The sequence below is a fragment of the Morus notabilis genome, unplaced genomic scaffold (assembly GCF_000414095.1).
Source record: "Morus notabilis unplaced genomic scaffold, ASM41409v2 Scaffold410, whole genome shotgun sequence".
NCBI classification, from domain to species: Eukaryota; Viridiplantae; Streptophyta; class Magnoliopsida; order Rosales; family Moraceae; genus Morus; species Morus notabilis.
The window spans coordinates 26323-48011 of NW_010359246.1; the positions used below are offsets into that span (position 1 = coordinate 26323).

The following is a 21689-nucleotide window of genomic DNA, read 5'->3' on the forward strand; positions in this document are numbered from 1 at the left end:
AGTATGATGATCTGCAGGGAAACAAAGATGATGAGCTTGGAAGGCCATAGAAACTAGCCCCTCCTCCGGGAGGTGCCAAGGAACCGAACTTTTGTCCCCTTTTTGCCAGCGTTCGCTCTCGCTTGTGCGCATTTTGGTGGCCTCCGAGAGCCTGGGAGCTGTAGAATTTCCTTTGGCAATAGTTGCATGAGAAAACTCTTAGCTCAGTGCTGCTCTCATTGCCTTGGTGGTCGCCTGATTGGTGATCATCGGGACAAGTCTCCGAGGAATTCGAGTCGAAGCAGTCGATGAAATTGAGCTCCGGCTTCGATCCTTGATCGGAATTGTTGATGGGAAGGCTCAGGTCCAATACTAGATGGACATCCTTTGTGTCTTCTTGGTCATTTTCTTCATAACTATTTCCTTCTTCTTCTTGAACTTTTAGTTTTTGATCTTTTTGTCTCTCCATTGACATGACTTTTAGGCTTGAAGTCTCAGAAAGACATGGATCTTCTTCGGGTACTGGAGGCTTCATGTAGAGATGATAATCTTTTAGGCTTGAAAAATTCTCTACAATTTCTTTTGTGGAAGATTGAGAGATTGGCTTATTGGGTTTTTGGTTTAATTTGAAATGGTAATAAATGTTCCGTTCTATGTATAGAAGGAATATCCCACTATTTAACAGTTACAAGGTCTTAATATAACAAGACTTAGAGAATAAGACTTAAGAGAGAGAGAGAGAGAGAGAGAGAGAGGGTGAAGAAAGTTGCAAACTTGCAAAGCATTTTGATTGAAACTCATGAGGAACACCCATGTACGTCTTTTCCTTGCCTGTACCCCATTGAATGTTTTCCCAACTTCTCCTTTTTGTCTTCCAACCTTTTCTCTGTGCATTTTCTTGTGGTTTTCGAGTCTACCCTTTCCTTTTCTTTTAATGGTTTGTTTTCTCTCTCTTTTTATTCAATTGTATACCCTGAATTTATCGTTGTTTTAACAACTCGAACCCCAGACTTTCAATGATGTTACGGATAGGATTCTAAAGTTTAAAATTTATTACAATTGTAGTCCAATAACTAACAGTTGTCTATTAGTAGACGGAAAGGTCCAACAATTTTTGCACAAATATACACGAAAATTTTTGGCCATTGACAAATTGGACCACAGACTTGTAAATTTTGATATTAGGGACCTTAATTATCGTCCACTATTTAACGTGCGTTATTGAGTTGTCAATAGTGTTTAATATTGTCAAATTTAACGTTTCAAATGCAAAAATAAAAAATCTAAAGCTCAACTTACAAATAACCAAAAGTTCAGGACGCATTTCTATTATTTACCATTTCTTAATTTATACACTCATGTGTAAATAGCTCATTTGCCTACGTACTACAAATAATCCAAGACAACAAAATCTCTGCCTTTTCATCTGTGGATCCCTTTTGCATATTATTCAATGTAGATTGGACTAGCTATTGCCTAGTAGTCCTACGAAATATGTGATTTTATAAAAACCTTGAATTGATTTACAAAATCTCTTTACAGATGTACTCTCTGTCTTTATCCTGCATAATGCTGGAAACTTTATCATGCATAATATATCTTATTAGTTGATGACTAATGAAATTGTCCAAAAATATGCATTATCTAATGATGCAAATGATTGACTTTAAACATAAGTGAAGCAGAAACAAATGAATACAATGATGAAACTGTTGATAAATTCAAAGGTCTACGTAAATAATTATAATATACAAAAATATACTTGTATTCCTATAAATTTTATTACTTTGCATTAAACTGAGATCATATTTTAAGCTGCCTTCTTGAAGAACAAATGGCTAATAGGTCAACAACTATGTAGACCATGATAAGGCAAAATATTCCACATCCAAACCAAACTTAAAAAGTATTATTATAGTCTTGAGATGTCTTAATCTAAGTCGACGGGCCGGTTTCATAAGATTTAAGAATCTGCTAATTGCTATATTATAACGTCTAGAAATGAAACATAACTTTTGTCTGCATCCATTAAAAAGCTATTGTCTTGTACCAATAATTTTTACTGTTTTACTTGGAGATTCGGAGTCCTTTTCTTCACAAGAAATTTCGTAATGTGAGTTATTATGATCTCGTTCAGTTTACGGATTTGAGTTAACATGTAATTTTATGTGAGAGCTTTTCACTGTAGCAGAAAAAATTAGAAGTGACTTTTTGTGAGAGCTTTTAACTACAACAAAACTGGAATTGAAAACTCAAGTTGGTGAAATGAACAATGCTAATATATATTATCTCACTTGCAGACACCTAGTATGTAGTATTTATATATAGAGCCCGTACCGATCTGCCTGTGACATTTCTTGTTCACCTGTCTAACATTATTTGTGCATTTATATAACATTCATTTTGTCTAATTGTAACATTCGATAAAATGTAATCCACCACCACATTACACAAAACTTGCTTCAATGTTACTAGTGATAAAGCTAAAAATTTATGTCAGTGGAGATTAATAACTGAAACATAAATTTAATGGCTACAACAGTAATTTTCAAAGTTCTAATGGGACTATAGGTAGTAATATAACACAAATATATTTTATATACATAGTATTTTTAAGGAATAAAAATTTTGAGTTGGGGCTTAAGCCCCCAATAAGCATTCTTTGGCTCCGTCATGAATATTCTCATAGTATACAGTTTATATAAAAATGTTACACTTATCATATCATATGACTACCAAACATAAGACCATACCTCTATATATATATATGCGTGTTCTTTTACCTGAGAAGTTATAGCAGGTGTTTTGTCAGGGAAAAGGATGAAAAACAGATGAAATTTAGAATACTAAACTATGCATTGAGCGGTACAGGAAAAAGAATCTCTTGTATATATTATGTCCGTTATATAAATATATATATATATATATATATATATAATATCACAGGACCACCTAGACTAGCTAATGAAGACAAAAAACGTACCACTAATCTCTTTAGTCTTTTTTCGTTCGAATCTGAATCTTCTCTACACCATTATCCAACAGTTTAACTTTTGTCTCAGAAAGTTGTATATATCAACAATAATACTTTTTCTTATCATGCACCGCTTTCCATCTTCAAGTACTGTTATCATTTGTATGATAATGAAATATTTTCCCTTTAAGTTAAATAACAAATTAAAATTGCATAAAAGAAATTCTACAGTTAGAATATAAAAGGCCTTGTTATAAAATGGCCGGATAAAATTATTTTGATACTTTCTATTATAATAAAACATCTTGCTGGTAGCATGTGTTTTTAATAATATTAAAATGATACTTTCATCTTTAAAAAAATGTTTTTTCAATACTCATAAACTGATTGTTAAGATATAAAATGTTCATTCTATTATTCTCACAAACTAACAACACGCTAATATTTTTTTTTTTTATAAAAGTTATAAAAATACTTTAAAATATTTAAAAATCAAAAATCAAAATAAGTTAAAATGTTTTTAGAAAATATTTTTAAACTTATTAGTTTCTATTTAACTAATGAAAATGGTAATTTGGAGATTATATATCTCAAAAATGGGTTTTAAAGTAAAAAAATATTATTTTTTAAAGGTGAATGTACTATTTTAATATTATAGAAAATATATACTACTAGCAATATGTTTTGTTATAACAGAAGGAACTAAATTGATTTTGTCCCTAAAATGCTTTTTAAGGCAATTACACCCTCGCAAATGATTTTGAAAATTTGAAACTTGAACGGGATTTTTATCAGTAATTTGATAATAAAAAAGTAGGGAGAACTACATAATATCCCTTGTGTATCTAAATTAGAATGGATTTTTTTTGTTTTTCAAAATTTGACATCAAAAAGCCATTTTGAATCATATAGCATCAATTAATTCCTCATATTATTTCGATGGTTTTGTATTGTGGATGTAACTAAGGTATTGTTTCTAACTAAATAACTGCAAGTCTAATGAGATTGGAGTAAGGAGAAATAAAAGTAATACCGTCGGTTACTGGGTTGGTGATTATCTGTGATTGTAATAGAAAGAAGAAAATAAGCCAAGACTTGAGATGAATTAAAATTAATAGGCCAGTAGTTTACATAAGTTAATAAATATGTCAAATTACTATTTTTGTTCATAACTTGCTTGGTTATGAACTATAATTTGACAAGTTATTGTTCATAATTCACGATTTTTATCCGTAACTTGTCTGGTTATGAACCATAACTTGACAAGTTTGTCCATAACTTATCTAGTTATAAACCATAACTTAACAAGTTATGACCTATTAATTTCTATAACTAAAAATTAACCTATATACTTTCTTAAACTTTTTATATTGACCTATTTCCTACTATTTCTCTTATAAATTTCCAACGTACGTAGTTTTTCCCTTGAATAGTGTTTCTTACGGACTTACACTGGTGGCTATTGTTTTTTTTTTTTTTTTTTTTTTTTTTTTTTTTTTGTAAGAATAACTTGTGACTATTGTTAACAAATCCTAAGCCCCTATTCCAGAAACTTTCACAAAAAGCATTTCTTAGGTAAAATTATCAATTTCATAGGGTGCATGATAATATAAAATAATAGTAACCCAAAAGTCTTTTTTTAAATTTTTTTTTTTTTTTTTTTTTTTTGCTAATCTAGTAACCCAAAAGGTTATAATACCCATTTTTCATCCCACAAAGGGGGAAAAAAAAAAATGCTAAATACACTTTCAAATGGCTTGAATAGCTTGGTGCACCATCCGATTGTTGAATCATGTAGGCGGGGGGGTCCACATGGGTCCCACAATAATAAGCGGTCCAGATCCTGGACTACTCGTATCCATTGGCATTCTCATGTCCCAAATTTCTTTTACAAAATGCCTCTCCTGCAGTACTAGTGCTAGTACAAAAATTACAAATATTTCCAAAAGACATCCCCAAAATCATATTGGACGTGACTTAACTCTCTGATCTTGCTTATGCCATCAAATTAGGATCAGTTAGTCTTGATTTAGGTGACATATGGTTGAATTTCTCAGTTGCTCATTGGAAATGTTAGGTAAGCCTCCAAACTTTAGAAGACTAAGCCAATGAAATTTCTTTTGTAATCACATCTTTAGTTGGGACAGTAGCACTCTAGGAATCTAGTATCATAGGCAGCACAGCACACTTAGCAATCATGAATAACTTGTGACTATTGTTAACAAATCCTAAGCCCCTATTCCAGAAACTTTCACAAAAAGCATTTCTTAGGTAAAATTATCAATTTCATAGGGTGCATGATAATATAAAATAATAGTAACCCAAAAGTCTTTTTTTAAATTTTTTTTTTTTTTTTTTTTTTTTGCTAATCTAGTAACCCAAAAGGTTATAATACCCATTTTTCATCCCACAAAGGGGGAAAAAAAAAAATGCTAAATACACTTTCAAATGGCTTGAATAGCTTGGTGCACCATCCGATTGTTGAATCATGTAGGCGGGGGGGTCCACATGGGTCCCACAATAATAAGCGGTCCAGATCCTGGACTACTCGTATCCATTGGCATTCTCATGTCCCAAATTTCTTTTACAAAATGCCTCTCCTGCAGTACTAGTGCTAGTACAAAAATTACAAATATTTCCAAAAGACATCCCCAAAATCATATTGGACGTGACTTAACTCTCTGATCTTGCTTATGCCATCAAATTAGGATCAGTTAGTCTTGATTTAGGTGACATATGGTTGAATTTCTCAGTTGCTCATTGGAAATGTTAGGTAAGCCTCCAAACTTTAGAAGACTAAGCCAATGAAATTTCTTTTGTAATCACATCTTTAGTTGGGACAGTAGCACTCTAGGAATCTAGTATCATAGGCAGCACAGCACACTTAGCAATCACATCTGTTTTAATCTTCCCAGATTGCCTTAGGAAATAATTCTTTGACAATTTGAAAGATATGTGAGAACCATCTCACAATAAGGTTTTTTTTTTCTTTTTTTTTTTTGTAAACATATGCGTTCCTTTTGTTTAATGTTAAGTGAAAACTTTGGTAGGATATAAAAAATAAAATGCTCTATTACAATGATACAATTTTTTATCGTTAGATTTTCATCAAGTTTCTTTTAGTTGTCACACTTAATTTAATATAATATAATTCTAATTTAATCAGATGAAATAAATTTGATTTGACAATTGAAACTATATTATACTCACTTAAAAAAAAAAACTTTATTCCACTGCTGAGGTATTTTTTTCACACCCTACTGTGAACTCTCCAACTCCGCATTTGAGTTTTTAATTTGAGTTGATACGTGATGTTGTGTGAGAGCTTTTTAGTGTAGTAAAAAAGTTAGATGTGACTGTTCCTGAGAACTTTTTACTGTAGTAAAACTCGAATTCTAAACTCGAATCAGCGAAAAGAACGAGATTTTTCACTTCTAAAAGGAAAAGTGACGAGAAAAGGGTAACTCCAGCATTGAACTTGACAAGATTTTAAAGAAAAGCTCTGTGAAATTCGGGAAAAACAAATAAAACAAAACATACAGCTGTATATTATGATAATTGAGATTATGAATAAGATGGCTAATTATGAAGTGCTATATATTTTGTGACAATTTGGTGTACAAACTATTGGAAACCAATGCACGTGGTAAGAGTAACTACTTTTTTGAGACGTAAAGGACATTTCCTTATCTGAAATTAATGCCCACAAAAATATAGATTACGTTTTTTGCTTAAGGTAGATTATAAGGATCGAGAAAGGGACAAAAAACTTTTAATTGACTACAAATAAAACGTTATTAAAACTCATGGTAGAAAGAATTAGTACTTGACTAATTAAACTCGTCTCATTTGCTGAATCCCCTTTATCCTTGCATTTTTTTTTCTTATTTTTTGTTTTCCTTTTTTTCTCGTCAGTCATGTCACAAATGTGTGATGAAATAGTTATATCTAATACTGACATACGGATTAGCCAAAGTTTTCGACTACTTTTTTCTTTGTAGTGTTGTTTTATATTTTTGCTGAGATAATGGAATGATATGGATATGAGAATTAGTGAGAAGGTGGGATTTCTGCATGGATCACGCTACATTGTTTGTTAGCTCAAAGAATTTTGAAACTTCGCTTGTTGAATGAAATTGAAAGAAAAGACAAAAAGAGTTTTAATATATATCAGAAATGTTTAAGTGTATTAATTAACACAAATCCCTAATTAAGACCATATTACAAACTTTCTATACAAGCATCCTTGCCTAGCCGTTTTTATAGAAAAAACAACAAACTGGAGATGCTATAATATATGTTATAACTTGAGAGTCTCATTATAAGCTCAGACTTAATTTTCCCTGTTAGGTTCAAACTAGTGACGTCCACTATAGTATTACTAAATTCATACGTTTATTTTATTAGCATTTTTTTCTATGTGGTCTTTTTGAGACTCTTTGAACTTTTAAACCATGTTATAGTACAAGCTAAAGTAAGGTTCTTATAATTTGTTTATTATCACTTAACAATTGTCATCTTATTAAGTTTTAGAAAAAAATAACAAGCACATTAAATATGTCTAGTACATTTAGGTCCCCAAATAATTATTGGATTTTATTATGATATTTACATTTTATCCTTGTTCGGCAACCAAACAAAAGCTGAAAAGTTGAGGAAGTACAAACATACCTCTCCTCTTAGCCAATGCACTTGTTCTTGTCCCTATTAGTTCCACATGTGTAAACTAAATGGATTTGACACCCAAAGTGAAGAAAAACCCACATGGGAACAAATAAACTTCCATTGGGAGAGACCAATAAGAGAATGACACATTTCAGCCTTGGAGAGCTTGGTTCCTCGTCCTCAGAGCCGTAGGGACGGCGACAAGTGGCCGACAAGGAGATGGAGATAGTTGAAGGTGAAGAAGAGAGCTCCTAGTGTTATGCTCTTCATAATGTTATCTTATGCTAAATGACTTTCATTGTCATGATCAATCAAGTGCACAAGCATGTGACATTCGTAAAGTAAAACATTTTATGTCCAACTGAGATGAGCAATAGAATTTGGCAATACCTCAATGAAACATGAAAAAGTGTATACATAGAGATCTAATTGGCTGCGTGCGAGTGCATGGACCAATATTGTCCTAATTCTGGCTTTTTGCTTGCTTTGTCTAAATCAAATTGGACCCGAAAATCTTTTGTGAGATTTCCTTGTCTGCACAATGTGTAGCAGTAAGTGTTTGAATGTAGTTCAAGTTCTCAGAGGAAGTCTTTGAGACTTTTACATCACCATAGAAAAGAGATACCAAACTACTCGGCGATAACAACTTGATCTTCCATCCCACTTGAAAAAGTCGCACGAAAATTCATGACATCTCCATCTTTTTAATTAATTTTTATGACTTTCTTTTTACTGACCACTGCTTTGGCCCCTTTCTAAGCTAGAAAAGTGATTGACCTGTCCCCCAGGACGTCTAGGTCTAATAATGCAAAACTCATGTCCACATTACTTGGCCCAAAAAAAGGTCACATATTTGTTCCTATTATAACATAACATATTGTTTATAGTTTTGGGAATCGTCGTTTTCATATCTATGCCGTTGTTTCAAATCTAATGTCGTTTTAAGATGCTTTCGTTTCCCGATGTTGCCGTTTTCACATTGCTGTTATTTCTGGAAACTTTTCACCGCCTTTTTTTGTTTGTTGCCGTTTCCAAGCTGATGTTGTCTTCACTAATATGTCGTTTTTCGTATTTTCTCAGTTTTGTATTTTACAATTACAACATACGTTTAAACTATAGTTTATTTTTCCCCTCGAAATAAAAAATTTAATCTATTTTTCTTATTTTGACAATTGTTTTTAAACTTCTGAAAAGAATATTGAGGTAAACCTGTACAAAGAATTTGTGCATTAGAAATAAAATATCTGTAAATTGTAAAAGATAGCAAAAGGGGACAAAAAGAGATGCAAATGAAAATATGCATCTAGTAACGTATATCAAATCCCATTGTACAACGTGTTCAACATATAGAGTGATAAACCTTTTCAAAACTTAAAAAAAAAAATAATAATAATAATGGAAGAGTATGTACACCATCCCATTTTTGTATGTATATCTATCTATATAAGTCGAAAAAATTGATACAAAACTTTGTTGGTGTCTTTAGCAATGCATGGATATCTTGTTTTTCATGTGTGACGAATAGCCTTGGCCATCACAAGGCAACGCATTCTGCAATAAAGATGACTCAAGCACATTGGACTATCCACAAGAACAAATGTCTCAATAGACTAACAAAAAGATGACCACTATATAGACCACGTAGGATACAACACTTAACCACAAGTAGCAGCCAAAGCACAGCTATATGTTCACTTGCTCAACCAGTAAATAAATATAAGAAACGTGCAGACAGATGCAACTAGGGAAAGTATGATGGTATCCATGGACTTTTTCCGCTTTATTGCAGAAAGAATATGGTTTACCTGCCAAATCACACCAAAATAGTACGTCAATAAACTTGCATATACTTAGGAAGCCGAGAAAGAATCTAAGCATTTTATATAAACAATCCCCTTATGCTCTCTTTGCAGTGGTCAGTGACGGTTTCGTTTCAAGATTACTTACTTTCACATGGCATACTGGATTTTTGTTTTTAGAAGCTAGCCCGTCCTTTGCAAGGCAGTAGCATATGAATTTGATTTCATAAGCTATTGAGATAACTCTACAATGTTATTTCAATGCTAAAATAGTAACTGCAAAAATGATGAGCACATTCATAAGTCATATACCGTTGGTAGGCGGCTGCTAACATTGCTGAGCTTCAAATTGATGCCTCCAAATGTTGATCGTTGAAGAACAAGAGAACCGAGTGTTGCTTGAGCTTGTGAAATTACAGTATCCATCTGCACCAGCAGAATAAAAAAGCGAACAACTTAAGTACAAGTGTCATTGGAAATTGAGCAGTTATACATAATTATATTTTTCTATTGGTGTACATCTATAACCAGGAGTAAATGATTCGTTTCAGATCCTTCCAGGAAGGCAGGTACTATATGAAATAACCATAAATGATAAAACATGTGACCGGAAGGGGGAATAAAATAAAAGGTATTGACTTAATATTTTCCATATAGGAACCATGAGTCTCCTGCTCAAAATTCAAATCAAATTGAAATGATCAACAAGTAAAATGATAGAATTGCCAAGCTTCGGCCAGTATTAAAGAACCATGTGGTAAAAGGGTCATTCATTGACAAAAGCTGAATATGGATTAGCTGATTTCCAGTCATCCACTAACAACAATCAAAATCCATCCAATACTTGCACATCTACCTGTCCTGTACTTCTGCTAATAGATGCATGCTCTTTTAGTAGAGCTTGTTCGGCAGAACCACTACCATCTTCTAACTCTAATCTTGTTCGATCAAACTCTCTAAAATCCTCAAGGAGTGAAGCGTGCTCCTTCTTAGCCCTAAGGCTGGAGCGGAGACGATAAAACTCCTGCATTTGAAACATTTTTAACACCAAGTTAATGCCTGAGATGTTCATTTGTACTCAGAAACTTATGTACTTCTAATCTTCTATTAAAAAATAAATGGAAAAGAAAAACAAAAAGAAAAGTCGAAGGAAATAACTTACCTACCGCATAGCATGAGGCCAAAACATGGGGTCTCCTTTTAAACGTAAAGAGCGAAAAAATACTTAAAAGAAAAATCAATCAACTTTTGACAAGCTTCTATGAACAACAATACAATGATGATGCTAACAATGAAATAGGTAGTAAAAGCTCATAAGAGATATGTGTTGTATTCATGTCCTACAAAGTCAAGCAAGCTTAGACAACTTTTTGTGGACCCTTCAACAACAACAAGTAGTTCAACTGCAGAGACACTAAACTGCATCCAATTCTAGTAAAGCTTTCCTCCTAAAAAGTAAATAAGAAAACACGGTACCTGAGTGAGATCCTGAAGAATTTCTTGATGCCTAGTCAATGTATGAGAAACCATTTCTGAGCCACCTGATGAAACCCAAGCTTGCATCTGTGAGTTAACTTGTTGGAGCTGCTTTAACAGTCTGTCGATCCCAGATTCAAGGTCATTCTCTATGGCATCAACTTTTGTAGAATCCTTCAAGGAAACTAGTTTTCGATACGAATTCATCTGCTCATCCAATTGAGCTTCCAGCTTCCTAGCCTGAGATCAAGCATACACAAAAAAGATTCACCATAAGAGAAGTAATTAATTCACACCTCATAGACAAAGATAATAATGACATTTGGGACTGCATTGCCCAACAAACATCAAGTTTTGCTACCTAATAGTGAAAAATATAAGATCACTACATAAACTCGCCCAATACTGACCAAAAGATCCAGTTCATCTTACGTGTGCATCGGATCAAGCATATACCTGCAAGTACCACACTGCTCTACGCGTGCAAGATTAAATACTGAAAACCGTAGTTCATATTTGCCACAGTTTCTGCAACAATTCCAGTCAACAATCTCCTAATTTAACTATAATTCTTCCTCTTCACGTAATGTCCAAACTGTATTACCATCAAATTACGTGTTCTGAACGATTTTAAGAGCATCTACAGGACTTGATAAAATGTTAAACTTCACAAAATTCATCCTCAACTTTCTCGCTTGGTCAATAGATCCTCTAATGGAGGATCGACGATAAAGTTTCAGAGATCACATTCTAAAAGAAACGAATTTGAGAAATCAATTCATAAAATTGAAAACCACACCGCCCACGTCATGATCCCGCAATTGATTAGAAAACGAGGGCACAAAAACACACAAGAACTTCAATGATATTCGTTTAATTCACTGAAATTTCTAGGTAATCAGCCAAAGCTTAAAAAAATCAAGCCGGAAAACTTCAGTTTCGAACATAATTCAGAACTTTCCATCTCTTTCTCGTATATTCTCGGAACCCAAACACGGGAAGAAAAAAAAACAATTTTTCTTGGCAATACCTGTTTGCGAAGGGCGTCCCATGAGCTTGGCACCTCCATGGATGCCACCGACAACATCAACAAGAAGAAAAACAAAGATCGATCTTCAGAAATTACTTTCTGATATATAAATTGTGAGTCTGGTAAAAAAAAAAAAAAAACAAACAAAAATCCTGCTTTTTCTTCTTTGTTCGTTATTTGTCAAAGATCGATGGTAGAGAGAGAAAATAATGGGAGGGGGTATAAGGATAGGGGTAGTTTGGCAACATGGACAGGCTGTCCGCTCTCAACGGCAATTTGGCGAATTGCGTTTGCGTGCGCCTTAATACACTACTGTTATTTATGAGATATTCTTTACCGTTTTTAGTGCGTTCATTTTATTAATTTAAATTTAAATTTTAAATTTTATTAGAGTAAAAAATTTTAAAAAATAATTATATTAAAATTTTTTATTATAATAAAAAGTTTTTATATAAAATTATATTTTAATTAGAATTAAAAATTTAAATTAATAAATTAAACGGACCCTAAATAATTATTAATATAAAAAAAAAGAATTCAGTTGTACGTTTTGATAGTGATTTTTGAAGCTCAAAATTAATTATCTAGCCTTTCACAGTTAAAATTTGTGTTTAAAAAAAATTATAAAAAGTGATTCTTAAAGAACTTTTAAAGAATTTATAGTCAAAATCAGAAGCAGTCAAACTGTAACTTTGACTTTTAAATTGTGCGACAATCATCTTAAAGTATAATTAATGATACTTTTATAATACTCATAATACTTTTAGAATCAATACTTGTATAATTTTAATTTACGAACACTCAATTACTTTTTATAATAACTGTTTTTTTTTCAGTACAATTAACATCAATTTTTTAAAAATCTACAGCACTATCAAATTTGTACTAAATGGGTCGATGAAAATCTATTATTGTATCATATGAATAATGGGGATTTATTCTCAATTCTATTTTTCAGTAACATATTGCGTTTATAAAGTGTGCTAGCATCATGTGGCATTTTCGTCCTTTCATTTTTTTTAAAATTATTTGGAGAGCGTGTTGGTGTTCATGAAAATGATTTTTGTTTAGTTTAGTTTTTTTATCCTCAACATGAGATCATACAAATTTGATTATTTATATAAATCTCTTAATAATAAATCAATAATATAGGGGAAGCATTGGCAACGATAAACAGTCAACAGGCCGGTGGATTATTTGACGGAGATAAACGACCATGGGTTAAAAACTACATTCTACATATAACATGAATTTGTCGTTTGTTACTGCTACAAAATTTGTGTCGATAGTAGTCCATAAAACAATATTATACGCCGCGTTTAGTCGTTTACTAAGTATGGGTTTTAGAAACAAAACGACACGTAGTTTTTTTTTTGAAGATGAAGAAAGAAGTGGTATATCTGCATATGCTATGGTGCAAACGACATCTTCTTGTATCTTCTCAAAGTTATGTATGTACACGTGCAGTACACATGTATTGAGCAAATAGGCCCAATATGTAGTTTCTTTGGGCCCGAACCCGTAAAACCTGAGGCCCAATTCCCAAATAACGCTAGGTCTAAAACCCTGAATCCCCCCACCCACCGCCATTCCCACTCTCTTCTTCCTCACAAAGCACAACCAGAAAATCTCCGATTCCGGTAATTCCTAATTTCCGATTCATTTTTATTTTCCTTTATTTTTTGGGCTTTCAACGCGAAGTTTTATTTTTTTTGGTTATGGGTATCAATTTTTTTAATTTTGTTTCCTGTGTATGTGGTTAAAGGAAGAGAAAAATGGCCGAAGAGGAGGCAAAGCCGTTGACATACATACCGGAGACGATATTGAAGAAAAGGAAAAGCAATGAAGAAGTTGCCTTGAGGAGGAAGCAACAATTGGAGCAGAGGAAATTCGGGAATAAGAAGAACATGCAAGAGTTTATCAGAAAGCCCGAGGAGTTCGTCAAAGAGTATCGTTACAGGGTAAACAATAGCTTTTTTTAGATGCTAAAGATGTGAATTTTGATGCTATTTATGCACACACGTACTACGTGATTTGAAGTCCTTTTTGTGTTTGGAGAAAGTTTTCAGGCCTTTCCTTTATGCCTTTTATTCAATTTGGGAGTTGGGTTTTTTTTTTTTGGATAGTAGTTTCTCTTCATAGTTGGGAATTAGATTGCCTTGGGAAACAAAGTTCAGGCATTCTTTTTTTTTTTGAAATGCTCAAGTGTTCAGAAATTTTTGATGGTGTTGTCGTGTTGCTATGTAATTGCGTTCAAGCATCTCTATTTACTATTGAAGTGTACACTAAAGTTTGTTATTGTATCTTAGATGTGTATTTTCCCAAAGGAAAGAAGAACCTTTGAAAATAACGACTTCAGTGCCATTGATGACCCAAGTCAAATTTTTTTTTTTTAAATTCCATGTAGCTCTTATTTCATTTCATTTACGATGCTTGAATATTCTTTTCACATGCCACCTCCGTTTAGGAAGTGGATCTCGTCCGGATGAAACGCAGAATGAAAAGAAAGAGGACGGAATTGGTGGAACCAAAGTCGAAGCTTCTCTTCATTGTTCGCATACAAGGGTGCGTTCTTTCGATTTTGTATGAATGCTTTCTGTAATCTGTATTTCTATCACCTACTTTCTTTCTTATTTTCTCATTATCCAGGAAAAACGACATGCATCCAGCAGTTAGGAAGACCCTGTACAACCTGAGATTGAGGAAAGTCTTCAGTGCGGTTTTTGTGACAGTGAATGCAGGGATTCTTGAGAAATTGCAAAAAGTGGAGCCGTATGTTACCTATGGGTATGAGATGCTAATCCTTCTGCATTTATATTTGATTAGGCATATAACATATCACATATTATCTTGGATTGCATATCTGCAAGTGAAGCATTACCCGTGAAAGTCATGTGTAATGTAGATAATTGGTTTCCTGCTTTGGGCTTAGTCACTTGCTATACACCCACTTATTTTTTAGATGTTCAATTGATAACACTGCAGAAGTAGCGTCTGCTGACCACCTGACCCTATGGACTAGAAGTAAAGCTTTTTACTTCTAGTGATTAATTTATGTTCCTTTAGGTTGATCTTTAGATATGTCTGCCGATCTCTAGGTGCTTGTGGATCTTGTAAGAGGGATCGCTGGTAGGAGGATCATTATGCGTGTGTATTTTCTTTTTCTCATCAGGAGAGTAGTTTGATAGAATTTGAAACATTGATAAAATTTTAAGGGATGTGATAAAGTATTGTATTGCATGGTGGTGATAATGGTCCTTAAGTAGAGATACATGGCTAGAAGTTTGAAGTTTCTATTCCCTTCTGTCCTTATCCAGAAACTTTTGTATTAGTAGCCATGTTTTATGGTACTAATGGGAGTTTATGTGCATTTTGAAGGTACCCTAACCTCAAGAATGTGAAAGAGCTGATTTACAAGAAAGGCTTTGCAAATGTAGACAAGCAGATGGTGCCTCTTACAGATAACAACATCATCGAGCAGGTACTAAATTCCTCAATCTTTAGGCATTATACAAACACGCATATGTACAAAAGTTACAAGTACACTTCTTACGAAGGGAAAAAGATGGAAAATTTATCGATATGTTGCTTACTGCCGAATGACATTAACTTCCCAGTTGCTTTGTGTTTCTCTCTATAATACGACATTTCTAACCTTCCCCTTATCTGGCAGGAACTCGGGAAATATGGAATTTTATGCATTGAAGATGTTGTGCACGAAGTTGCTAATGTTGGCCCCCATTTTAAGGAGGTTACTCATTTCTTATGGCCATTTCTGCTCAACAAGCCAAAAGGATTAAAAGGGTCAAAAACAGTATACAAGTTGGGGGGAGAAGCCGGCAATCGCGAGGATCATATCAATGAACTAATAGACGAGATGAATTAGAATGGAGAGAAGTAGAGCAGCTGAGTGAAAAAATATGTTTTCCTTGTGGCCTGATTGTCTAATTCTTACCTCTTTTGTTTCTATAAGACAATTTCAATGATGTTGTAATTTTCCTTTGACCCATATATTAGTAAAATTTTGCGAGCTATTCAGTGAGAAGCAGTCAACAAAAATCTCCTGCCAATGCTGTTCATAGTTCATACTTTCCAGTCTCCACAGCATTTGCCTCTTTTTTGTTTTTGTTTTTTGTTTTTTGGCACAAAAAGTTACTGAAAGTTATACAATTTTTTGATATAGTGTGGTAGAGAATTTTATGAAGAGTAGGGACAAAAAATGTTGACAGAAATCCTGAATCTCGATCAATGAAGACACAAGTATAAACTTTCTTCTTCTTCTTCTTTTGGTCTAACCTACAACCACCATTATGTATCAAAATCCAAAAATTAAACACAACTGAAAATGAGTAAAAGTAAAAACAAAATGGAGAACTGCCAAAGAAACTGACGAAAATTGAATGTTGATGGCAGAAAAATGTTTTCCCATCCTATAAAAGGCAAAATATTCAAACTTTTTGCCTTTTTATTCGAACAAACAGGGTTTTGTAGATCGAAAACCTCAAAAAGTCCCAAGTTGAATCCTTAATTTCTCAAACAGGAAATGGAAAACGAAGATCCCTGGCTAGCCCTAGACAAGTTATACCACATTCTCTTCTGCTTTTCTTTGACCCTTGTCTCCTCCACCTTGGCCAACCTAACTGGCAATCCCTTCCTTCGGCGCTACTCCATTTCTCTCGGATCCATCGCCTCCCTCCTCGCCGGCGCGGCCAAAGAGGCCGTCGACGAGCTCGGATTCTTCAGGTCTGCAGGAGCCTCCGGAAAAGACGCCGTCGCCGATGTCCTCGGCGTACTCCTCGCTGCGCTTGGTCTCTCTCTGCTCAGGCATTCGTCTCGACTCAATCGCGAAATGGATCAGGCTCAGGCACGAGGGCTTTCTCTGGTCTGAATTGGTAATTTTGTCACGATTTTTTCGCTCGGTTCTCGAATCTGTTTGGATGCTGAGAAAGTTCGCGTTGACTGCGGGATTCGGAGCAATGATAAAGAGGAATAGCGAGTCTCTTCAAATTGGTTCACTGAAAAGTTACTCGGTTTAGTTTGGGTAAGTTGTTCATTGTTATTACTTTTTTTTTTTGGTATTGTAATCTGATTATCTTTGTCTGCTCAGATGTTATTCCCTTTGTATACTTTTTGTAAGAGCTCTATATTTAGAAATTTAACCACGTTCTCTGATAATTAAAGAGTGATCAATACGAGATTATCAATATTGATGCGCATGAGAAACTTAAAATCTGAAAAAGGTTAATACTGGATTTTCGTGTAAATGAAAAAGCCCAAAACTTTATAGGTTGAGGATGCTCAAGATAGAGTGTTGTTAACAATAATGACACGAGTATATTGCCTGGGAATTGGATGATTCTATTCTACTAAAGCACCAAGTTAGTGTTTTTTTAGACTTTGCAGTTTTAACGATCTTATTTGGGGGAAAAAAACAGGATTTCGGCTTAAATAATGAAAATGATGAGGATTAGTTTTGAAGTCGAGACTTGGGAAGGGCAATTCATGAAGATAGGACTGGGAAAAGCACACTGGTTGGAGTGCTTTGTATGTGTAAAATTAAGATAAGATAGCAGCTTTAGCATTACATGATTAATTACAACTACGAAACGAAAAAAAGGACCCGTGAAACAACTAGCGTCGAGAGCTTTATGAGCTTATCTCTCTGTTTCTGCTTTTTGGTCGCTCTAGTTTATTTTAAAAAACTACTATAGTTCTGTTCCGAGTGGATGAAGGTCACACTTCTCTTCTTAGCTTCTCTTTAAAGTTTCTCGCGGGTGAGGAGAGATCTCTTCTTGATTATTGATGAACATGACTAATGCTGTTTTATTCTTTTAATGACTATGTACCAAGAAGAACTCCTTATCTATACTACTAACTCATCCAGAGTTGTCTTCCTTTTGAACCTCCGCTCGAACTATCTGCATTACCTTCTGATGGCATTTCTAGATAATTCATATATGCCTAATGATAGAGATTGTACAATCAATCACCTCCTTAAGCTCCTTGTCGGGGCAGGTTTATCATGATTGTCTCCATTTTCCTCTGGCAGCTTGACAGCAGAGTAGACTCCTGCTCCGCAAAGTGCTCCAAGGATCGGTGCAGTTAGGTAGACCCATATTGCTTCGAAGTTGTTTGCAGCTATTGCTGGCCCTAAGGTTCTCACTGGATTCATCGAAGCTCCTGTTGCTTCCCTACAAAAGTAGAAAAGAAAAAAAAAAAAAAAAGATTCTAGTAATTGTATTTTTACAAATCGTAGTTTCAGACATCGTCATCATCCTTTGGATAAATCAAATAGAAATAATTCTATGGTACCAAGTAGTTCACCAAAACTTACTACAAAATGGTGTGGAAGGTGATGCTTTGTATTGTATTTTGACAAAGCATTTGAGTTAGTTATGCAGTTGGAAACTGGCCAGTCAACTTCACATTAGCTTTTTTAAACAATTCAGAGAAAAGAAAACATTGCTTTTATCGCACGCGCATGACTTAGCTGGTACGTACATGCATATGTATACATATATATATATATATATATTGATGTGTGTGTGTGTGTGTGTGTAAACACATGTTGATGTACTTATTATATGTTATTATGTCTATATATTCAGGAAGCCGGACAGAAAGTCGGGGTTGAGACATACCCAGCAACGAGTATGTTGAGCATGACAGTAGCTCCCACCGCGATTCCCGCCAACTCTCCCACCTGCATCATATGATGGAAATTTCATCTTACGATTTGGTCATGTTAGGAGATTCTGTTCCTTTTCTTTAATGTCATTTTCTAGTATTGATCTAGCCAATAGCCATGTAGGTGATGAAGCGTGTGTTATTTGTTTGACATAAAAATGAAAAACTTTTCCCGAAGGAAATATTAGTTTTGATTGCCCAATCAAAAATCCAAGTTTTTCTTTCTTATGCCTACTCCTATCATTCGTTGGTGTTTGATTAAAATTTTATTTGTTGAGTAGATAGGTTGACTTGTGTCCTAGAGAGTAGAGATATCGGATATGGACAAGATTGAACTAGGATTTGTTTATTATTATTGGAAATGGGACTTTGCACCATGACACCTATCGTCACTGACTCTTGTCGCTTTTTCAATATACTTAAAGAAATAATAATAAATAATAATAATAATAAAAAATAAATAAATAAATAATAATAATGAAAAGAATCCTGTATCCTGGAAAATCCTAGGAACGTGTGATCTAGAAGTAAATTTATTACAAAGTTGAATAAATATATTTTTGATTTTTCAATCAAATGTCGGTGTGTGTGTGTTACATTATTAGCATGTAGCATGTTATTATTATGATAATAATCACTGAATTGTTACAATTCATATCCCCACATGGGCTTTACCATTCATATATACAGCTGAATCAAGAGTATTATGAAATAAAGTAGTAATATGGTTATACTCACAGCTCTTGTATCGGTGGCCACACCAGTGACGACAAACATAAGGAAGAAGGTAATGAGGAACTCCAGAGCAAAAGCTTGGCCATGAGACCCAGAAGGAACCGTAACACCACCGCTCATTATGGGATGGAAAATCCACTTGAGCGCAAATGAAGCACACAAAGACGCCAAAACTTGTGCTCCAATATACACTGGCACCTGCCAATGTACAAATGAAATCATATCTAACATCAATCAAATGAACTTTTTATTTGGTTCTATTGGTTACATACATATTTCCAAGGGAAGTGCCTCAGAGCAGCAAAAGAAATGGTGATGGCCGGGTTGAGATGGGCTCCAGAGATGTGGCCGGTCGACAAAATGACAATCATGACAGCAAGGCCATTGGAGGCGGCAAGGCCGAGAAGGGTCTCAGACCCTCCTGTCTTTTGGTTCACAATGGCCGTGGCTGTTCCAGCAAAGATGAGTAACAGTGTGCCTATGAACTCAGCTCCCACCTGATCATAATCATCAGTTTTTGCCAGCAAAAATATAGTGAACAAAAAGAAAATGGAAACATCTGTTTGTTGTTGTTTTATGTATGTGTGCATATAGATTTATACGTATATAAATATACCCTTCTTGCAAGAGAGACAGGAGGTGGTGACAATATTGCACAAGAGACTTTTGGAAATACTGTGCCTTCCTCCATAGCCCAATCTTCAACGCTAAAACACTTGAAGCTCTTGAGGAGTGATTTCCTACTTGCATTCCCACCTCTGTCTTGCCTGAACCCGCCAAACAGAGGAGCGCCCGGCGTTCCCGGTGTTACAGGTGTTGAAGGTGCCGAAGGAACTTGATCCTGATCATTCTGATGATGATCCATAGTGGCTCCAAACTGGTCAAGTAAAACAACAAAGCAAAAAAAAAAAAAAGATAAATGAGAGACTTAATAATTATTAGCTTGAGCTTTCATACTTTGGTTTCACTTCTTTAATTTGTCTCTTTTTTGCTTCTTTGTAGAGGTTATGAGTGTTCCTAGTAATATTTATATAGTACTACTGAGATGCAATGAAGTTGACTTAGGGAATCCCAACGAAATTTATATAAAAAAGGAATAAGGGATCTAAATGGACGGTGAGACAATGAAGGAAACGCTTAGCAAATTGCATTTGTATATTTATATATTTATTTAAAGAAGGCTTTTTTTTTTTTTTTTTTTTTTTTTTTTTTTTTTTTTTTTTTTTCTTCTTTTACAAGGACATGAGACGTGAGTCATGGTTTTACCTTGTGACCTGTCTTTGCCACTCAGAGTTTGTTTGTTTGTTTGTTTGTTTGTTTTTTTAGCTTATTAATTACTTGTCAAATTATATTTCTATTTAAAAGTACTTTCCAATCTTATCAATATCATGGGTTTTTGTTTTTTTTTTGCACTCAATACTAGAATAACTAAGGTCAGTTTGAGTTCCTCATTTAAGGGGGGCGTTTCTTTCTTACGGATCAAAGAGTGTGAATGCGGTTGGAGCAGGCATGTGACTGTAAAGAAAGCAGAAATTTGCCACGCATATAGAGAAAAACACTCTTTGAATGTACATATATATTTGATAAATTGCGTGCATGGTTGGTGAATTGAGTGAAAAGTTTTCTTCCACTACTGTTTTCCTTTACCCCGGTACACGGAAGCAATCTTTTAGCTTGATTCATTGTGTGCTTATTTTTATGAACCAACAAATTAAATACCTATAGTTTCACTTTATATTGTCCTTCATTTTTTAGACGGACGAACCGGAAGTAATTTTCACTTTTTAATCAATTCTATAAGAGTGAAAGTTTTTTAATCATTAAAAGATCTTTAATTTATTTCCCCATTTTAATAGAGGTTATCGTAATTTCTCTTTGGTTTATCAGTCTAGGGTTGGGGTTATGTACATTAGTATGTTTTGCTTATAAATGATATATTTCTTCATCGAACTCAGGCTCATCATCAAGGTTTATAACTTAATTATAAGAGAAATTTCTAGAGTACTTTAATTAAAAAAAAAAATTGGAATATTTGTGGCCTTGAAATGTACAGGAGTAAATAAAATATTGAGTAAAACATTGTTCTCCTATCTTTATCTGCTTTTAAAGAAAACGACAATAATGAAAAAGTAAAATTGTGCATGAGAAGCGAAGGGTGGCTTCATCAAAGGGAAATAAAGGAAAATCATCTTACATAGAATATGTTCCCATGCTGTGAAAAGTTGCAAGGCATGACATAAACTACCGTATATATTTTGGGCGGTGGGAAAAACATTTCTTGTTTATAATTTGAATGTTCATGAATGTAGACAGTATACATATACGTATGTGTGCATATATATAT

General features: G+C 34.0%; 5 protein-coding genes across 7 annotated transcripts in view; 2 read left to right on the plus strand and 3 right to left on the minus strand.

Annotated features, from left to right (window-relative positions):
- The window catches only part of LOC21396667 (zinc finger protein 1), a 1328-nt gene extending 572 nt beyond the window's left edge, over positions 1 to 756 (minus strand). The window contains exon 1 of the mRNA XM_024162891.1: positions 24 to 756. Coding sequence (XP_024018659.1) covers positions 24 to 514 — 491 coding nt within the window. The 5' untranslated portion in view covers positions 515 to 756. The remainder of the gene's footprint in view (positions 1 to 23) is intronic.
- An 8366-nt stretch (positions 757 to 9122) lies between these two features.
- On the minus strand, positions 9123 to 12144 carry LOC21396668 (Golgi SNAP receptor complex member 1-1). Its single transcript, XM_010093876.2, has 5 exons — positions 11924 to 12144; positions 10894 to 11133; positions 10274 to 10441; positions 9730 to 9843; positions 9123 to 9423 (listed from the first exon to the last, which is right to left on the minus strand). Exons 1-5 carry the CDS (start codon positions 11978 to 11980, stop codon positions 9310 to 9312), a joined length of 693 nt encoding a protein of 230 aa, XP_010092178.2. The 5' UTR covers positions 11981 to 12144; the 3' UTR covers positions 9123 to 9309.
- Positions 12145 to 13518: 1374 nt separating this feature from the next.
- Positions 13519 to 15965, plus strand: LOC21396669 (60S ribosomal protein L7-1). The gene is made up of 6 exons (XM_024162887.1): positions 13519 to 13563; positions 13689 to 13884; positions 14391 to 14488; positions 14573 to 14710; positions 15302 to 15404; positions 15597 to 15965. Exons 2-6 carry the CDS (start codon positions 13699 to 13701, stop codon positions 15807 to 15809), a joined length of 738 nt encoding a protein of 245 aa, XP_024018655.1. The 5' UTR covers positions 13519 to 13563; positions 13689 to 13698; the 3' UTR covers positions 15810 to 15965.
- Positions 15966 to 16410: 445 nt separating this feature from the next.
- On the plus strand, positions 16411 to 19418 carry LOC21396670. 3 transcript variants are annotated; one of them, XR_002901815.1, is made up of 3 exons: positions 18141 to 18416; positions 18532 to 18667; positions 19351 to 19418. XR_002901815.1 is itself a non-coding variant. In XM_024162880.1 (2 exons), the coding sequence occupies exon 1, from the start codon at positions 16467 to 16469 to the stop codon at positions 16809 to 16811; it is 345 nt and encodes a 114-aa protein (XP_024018648.1). In that variant the 5' UTR covers positions 16411 to 16466; the 3' UTR covers positions 16812 to 16964; positions 19351 to 19392. The 3 variants fall into 3 exon arrangements, 2 of the variants coding, with proteins under 2 accessions (XP_024018648.1, XP_010092180.1); XM_024162880.1 differs by lacking the exons at positions 18141 to 18416; positions 18532 to 18667 and adding an exon at positions 16411 to 16964 and having other exon boundaries at positions 19351 to 19392; XM_010093878.2 differs by lacking the exons at positions 18141 to 18416; positions 18532 to 18667; positions 19351 to 19418 and adding exons at positions 16411 to 16964; positions 17973 to 18038.
- Positions 17441 to 20474, minus strand: LOC21396671 (aquaporin NIP6-1). The gene is made up of 5 exons (XM_024162879.1): positions 19962 to 20474; positions 19618 to 19842; positions 19349 to 19543; positions 18565 to 18626; positions 17441 to 18114 (listed from the first exon to the last, which is right to left on the minus strand). The coding sequence occupies exons 1-5, from the start codon at positions 20208 to 20210 to the stop codon at positions 17910 to 17912; spliced, it is 936 nt and encodes a 311-aa protein (XP_024018647.1). The 5' UTR covers positions 20211 to 20474; the 3' UTR covers positions 17441 to 17909.
- Between the last annotated feature and the right edge of the window lie 1215 nt (positions 20475 to 21689).

What these genes read in the sequence shown, in the direction of transcription:
- LOC21396668 (XM_010093876.2), bottom strand. Translation starts at nt 11,980, where the DNA reads ATGTTGTCGGTGGCATCCATGGAGGTGCCAAGCTCATGGGACGCCCTT. An exon ending in GGGACGCCCTTCGCAAACAG is followed by an intron (nt 11,134 to 11,923) that starts GTATTGCCAAGA and finishes GCTTGATCTCAG; the next exon opens with GCTAGGAAGCTGGAAGCTCA. An exon ending in TTAGCAGCCGCCTACCAACG is followed by an intron (nt 9,424 to 9,729) that starts GTATATGACTTA and finishes GTGATTTGGCAG; the next exon opens with GTAAACCATATTCTTTCTGC.
- LOC21396669 (XM_024162887.1), top strand. Translation starts at nt 13,699, where the DNA reads ATGGCCGAAGAGGAGGCAAAGCCGTTGACATACATACCGGAGACGATA. An exon ending in TCAAAGAGTATCGTTACAGG is followed by an intron (nt 13,885 to 14,390) that starts GTAAACAATAGC and finishes ACCTCCGTTTAG; the next exon opens with GAAGTGGATCTCGTCCGGAT. An exon ending in GAGCCGTATGTTACCTATGG is followed by an intron (nt 14,711 to 15,301) that starts GTATGAGATGCT and finishes TGCATTTTGAAG; the next exon opens with GTACCCTAACCTCAAGAATG.
- LOC21396670 (XM_024162880.1), top strand. Translation starts at nt 16,467, where the DNA reads ATGGAAAACGAAGATCCCTGGCTAGCCCTAGACAAGTTATACCACATT.
- LOC21396671 (XM_024162879.1), bottom strand. Translation starts at nt 20,210, where the DNA reads ATGGATCATCATCAGAATGATCAGGATCAAGTTCCTTCGGCACCTTCA. An exon ending in CTGTCTCTCTTGCAAGAAGG is followed by an intron (nt 19,843 to 19,961) that starts GTATATTTATAT and finishes GATTATGATCAG; the next exon opens with GTGGGAGCTGAGTTCATAGG. An exon ending in CTCAACATACTCGTTGCTGG is followed by an intron (nt 18,115 to 18,564) that starts GTATGTCTCAAC and finishes CTACTTTTGTAG; the next exon opens with GGAAGCAACAGGAGCTTCGA.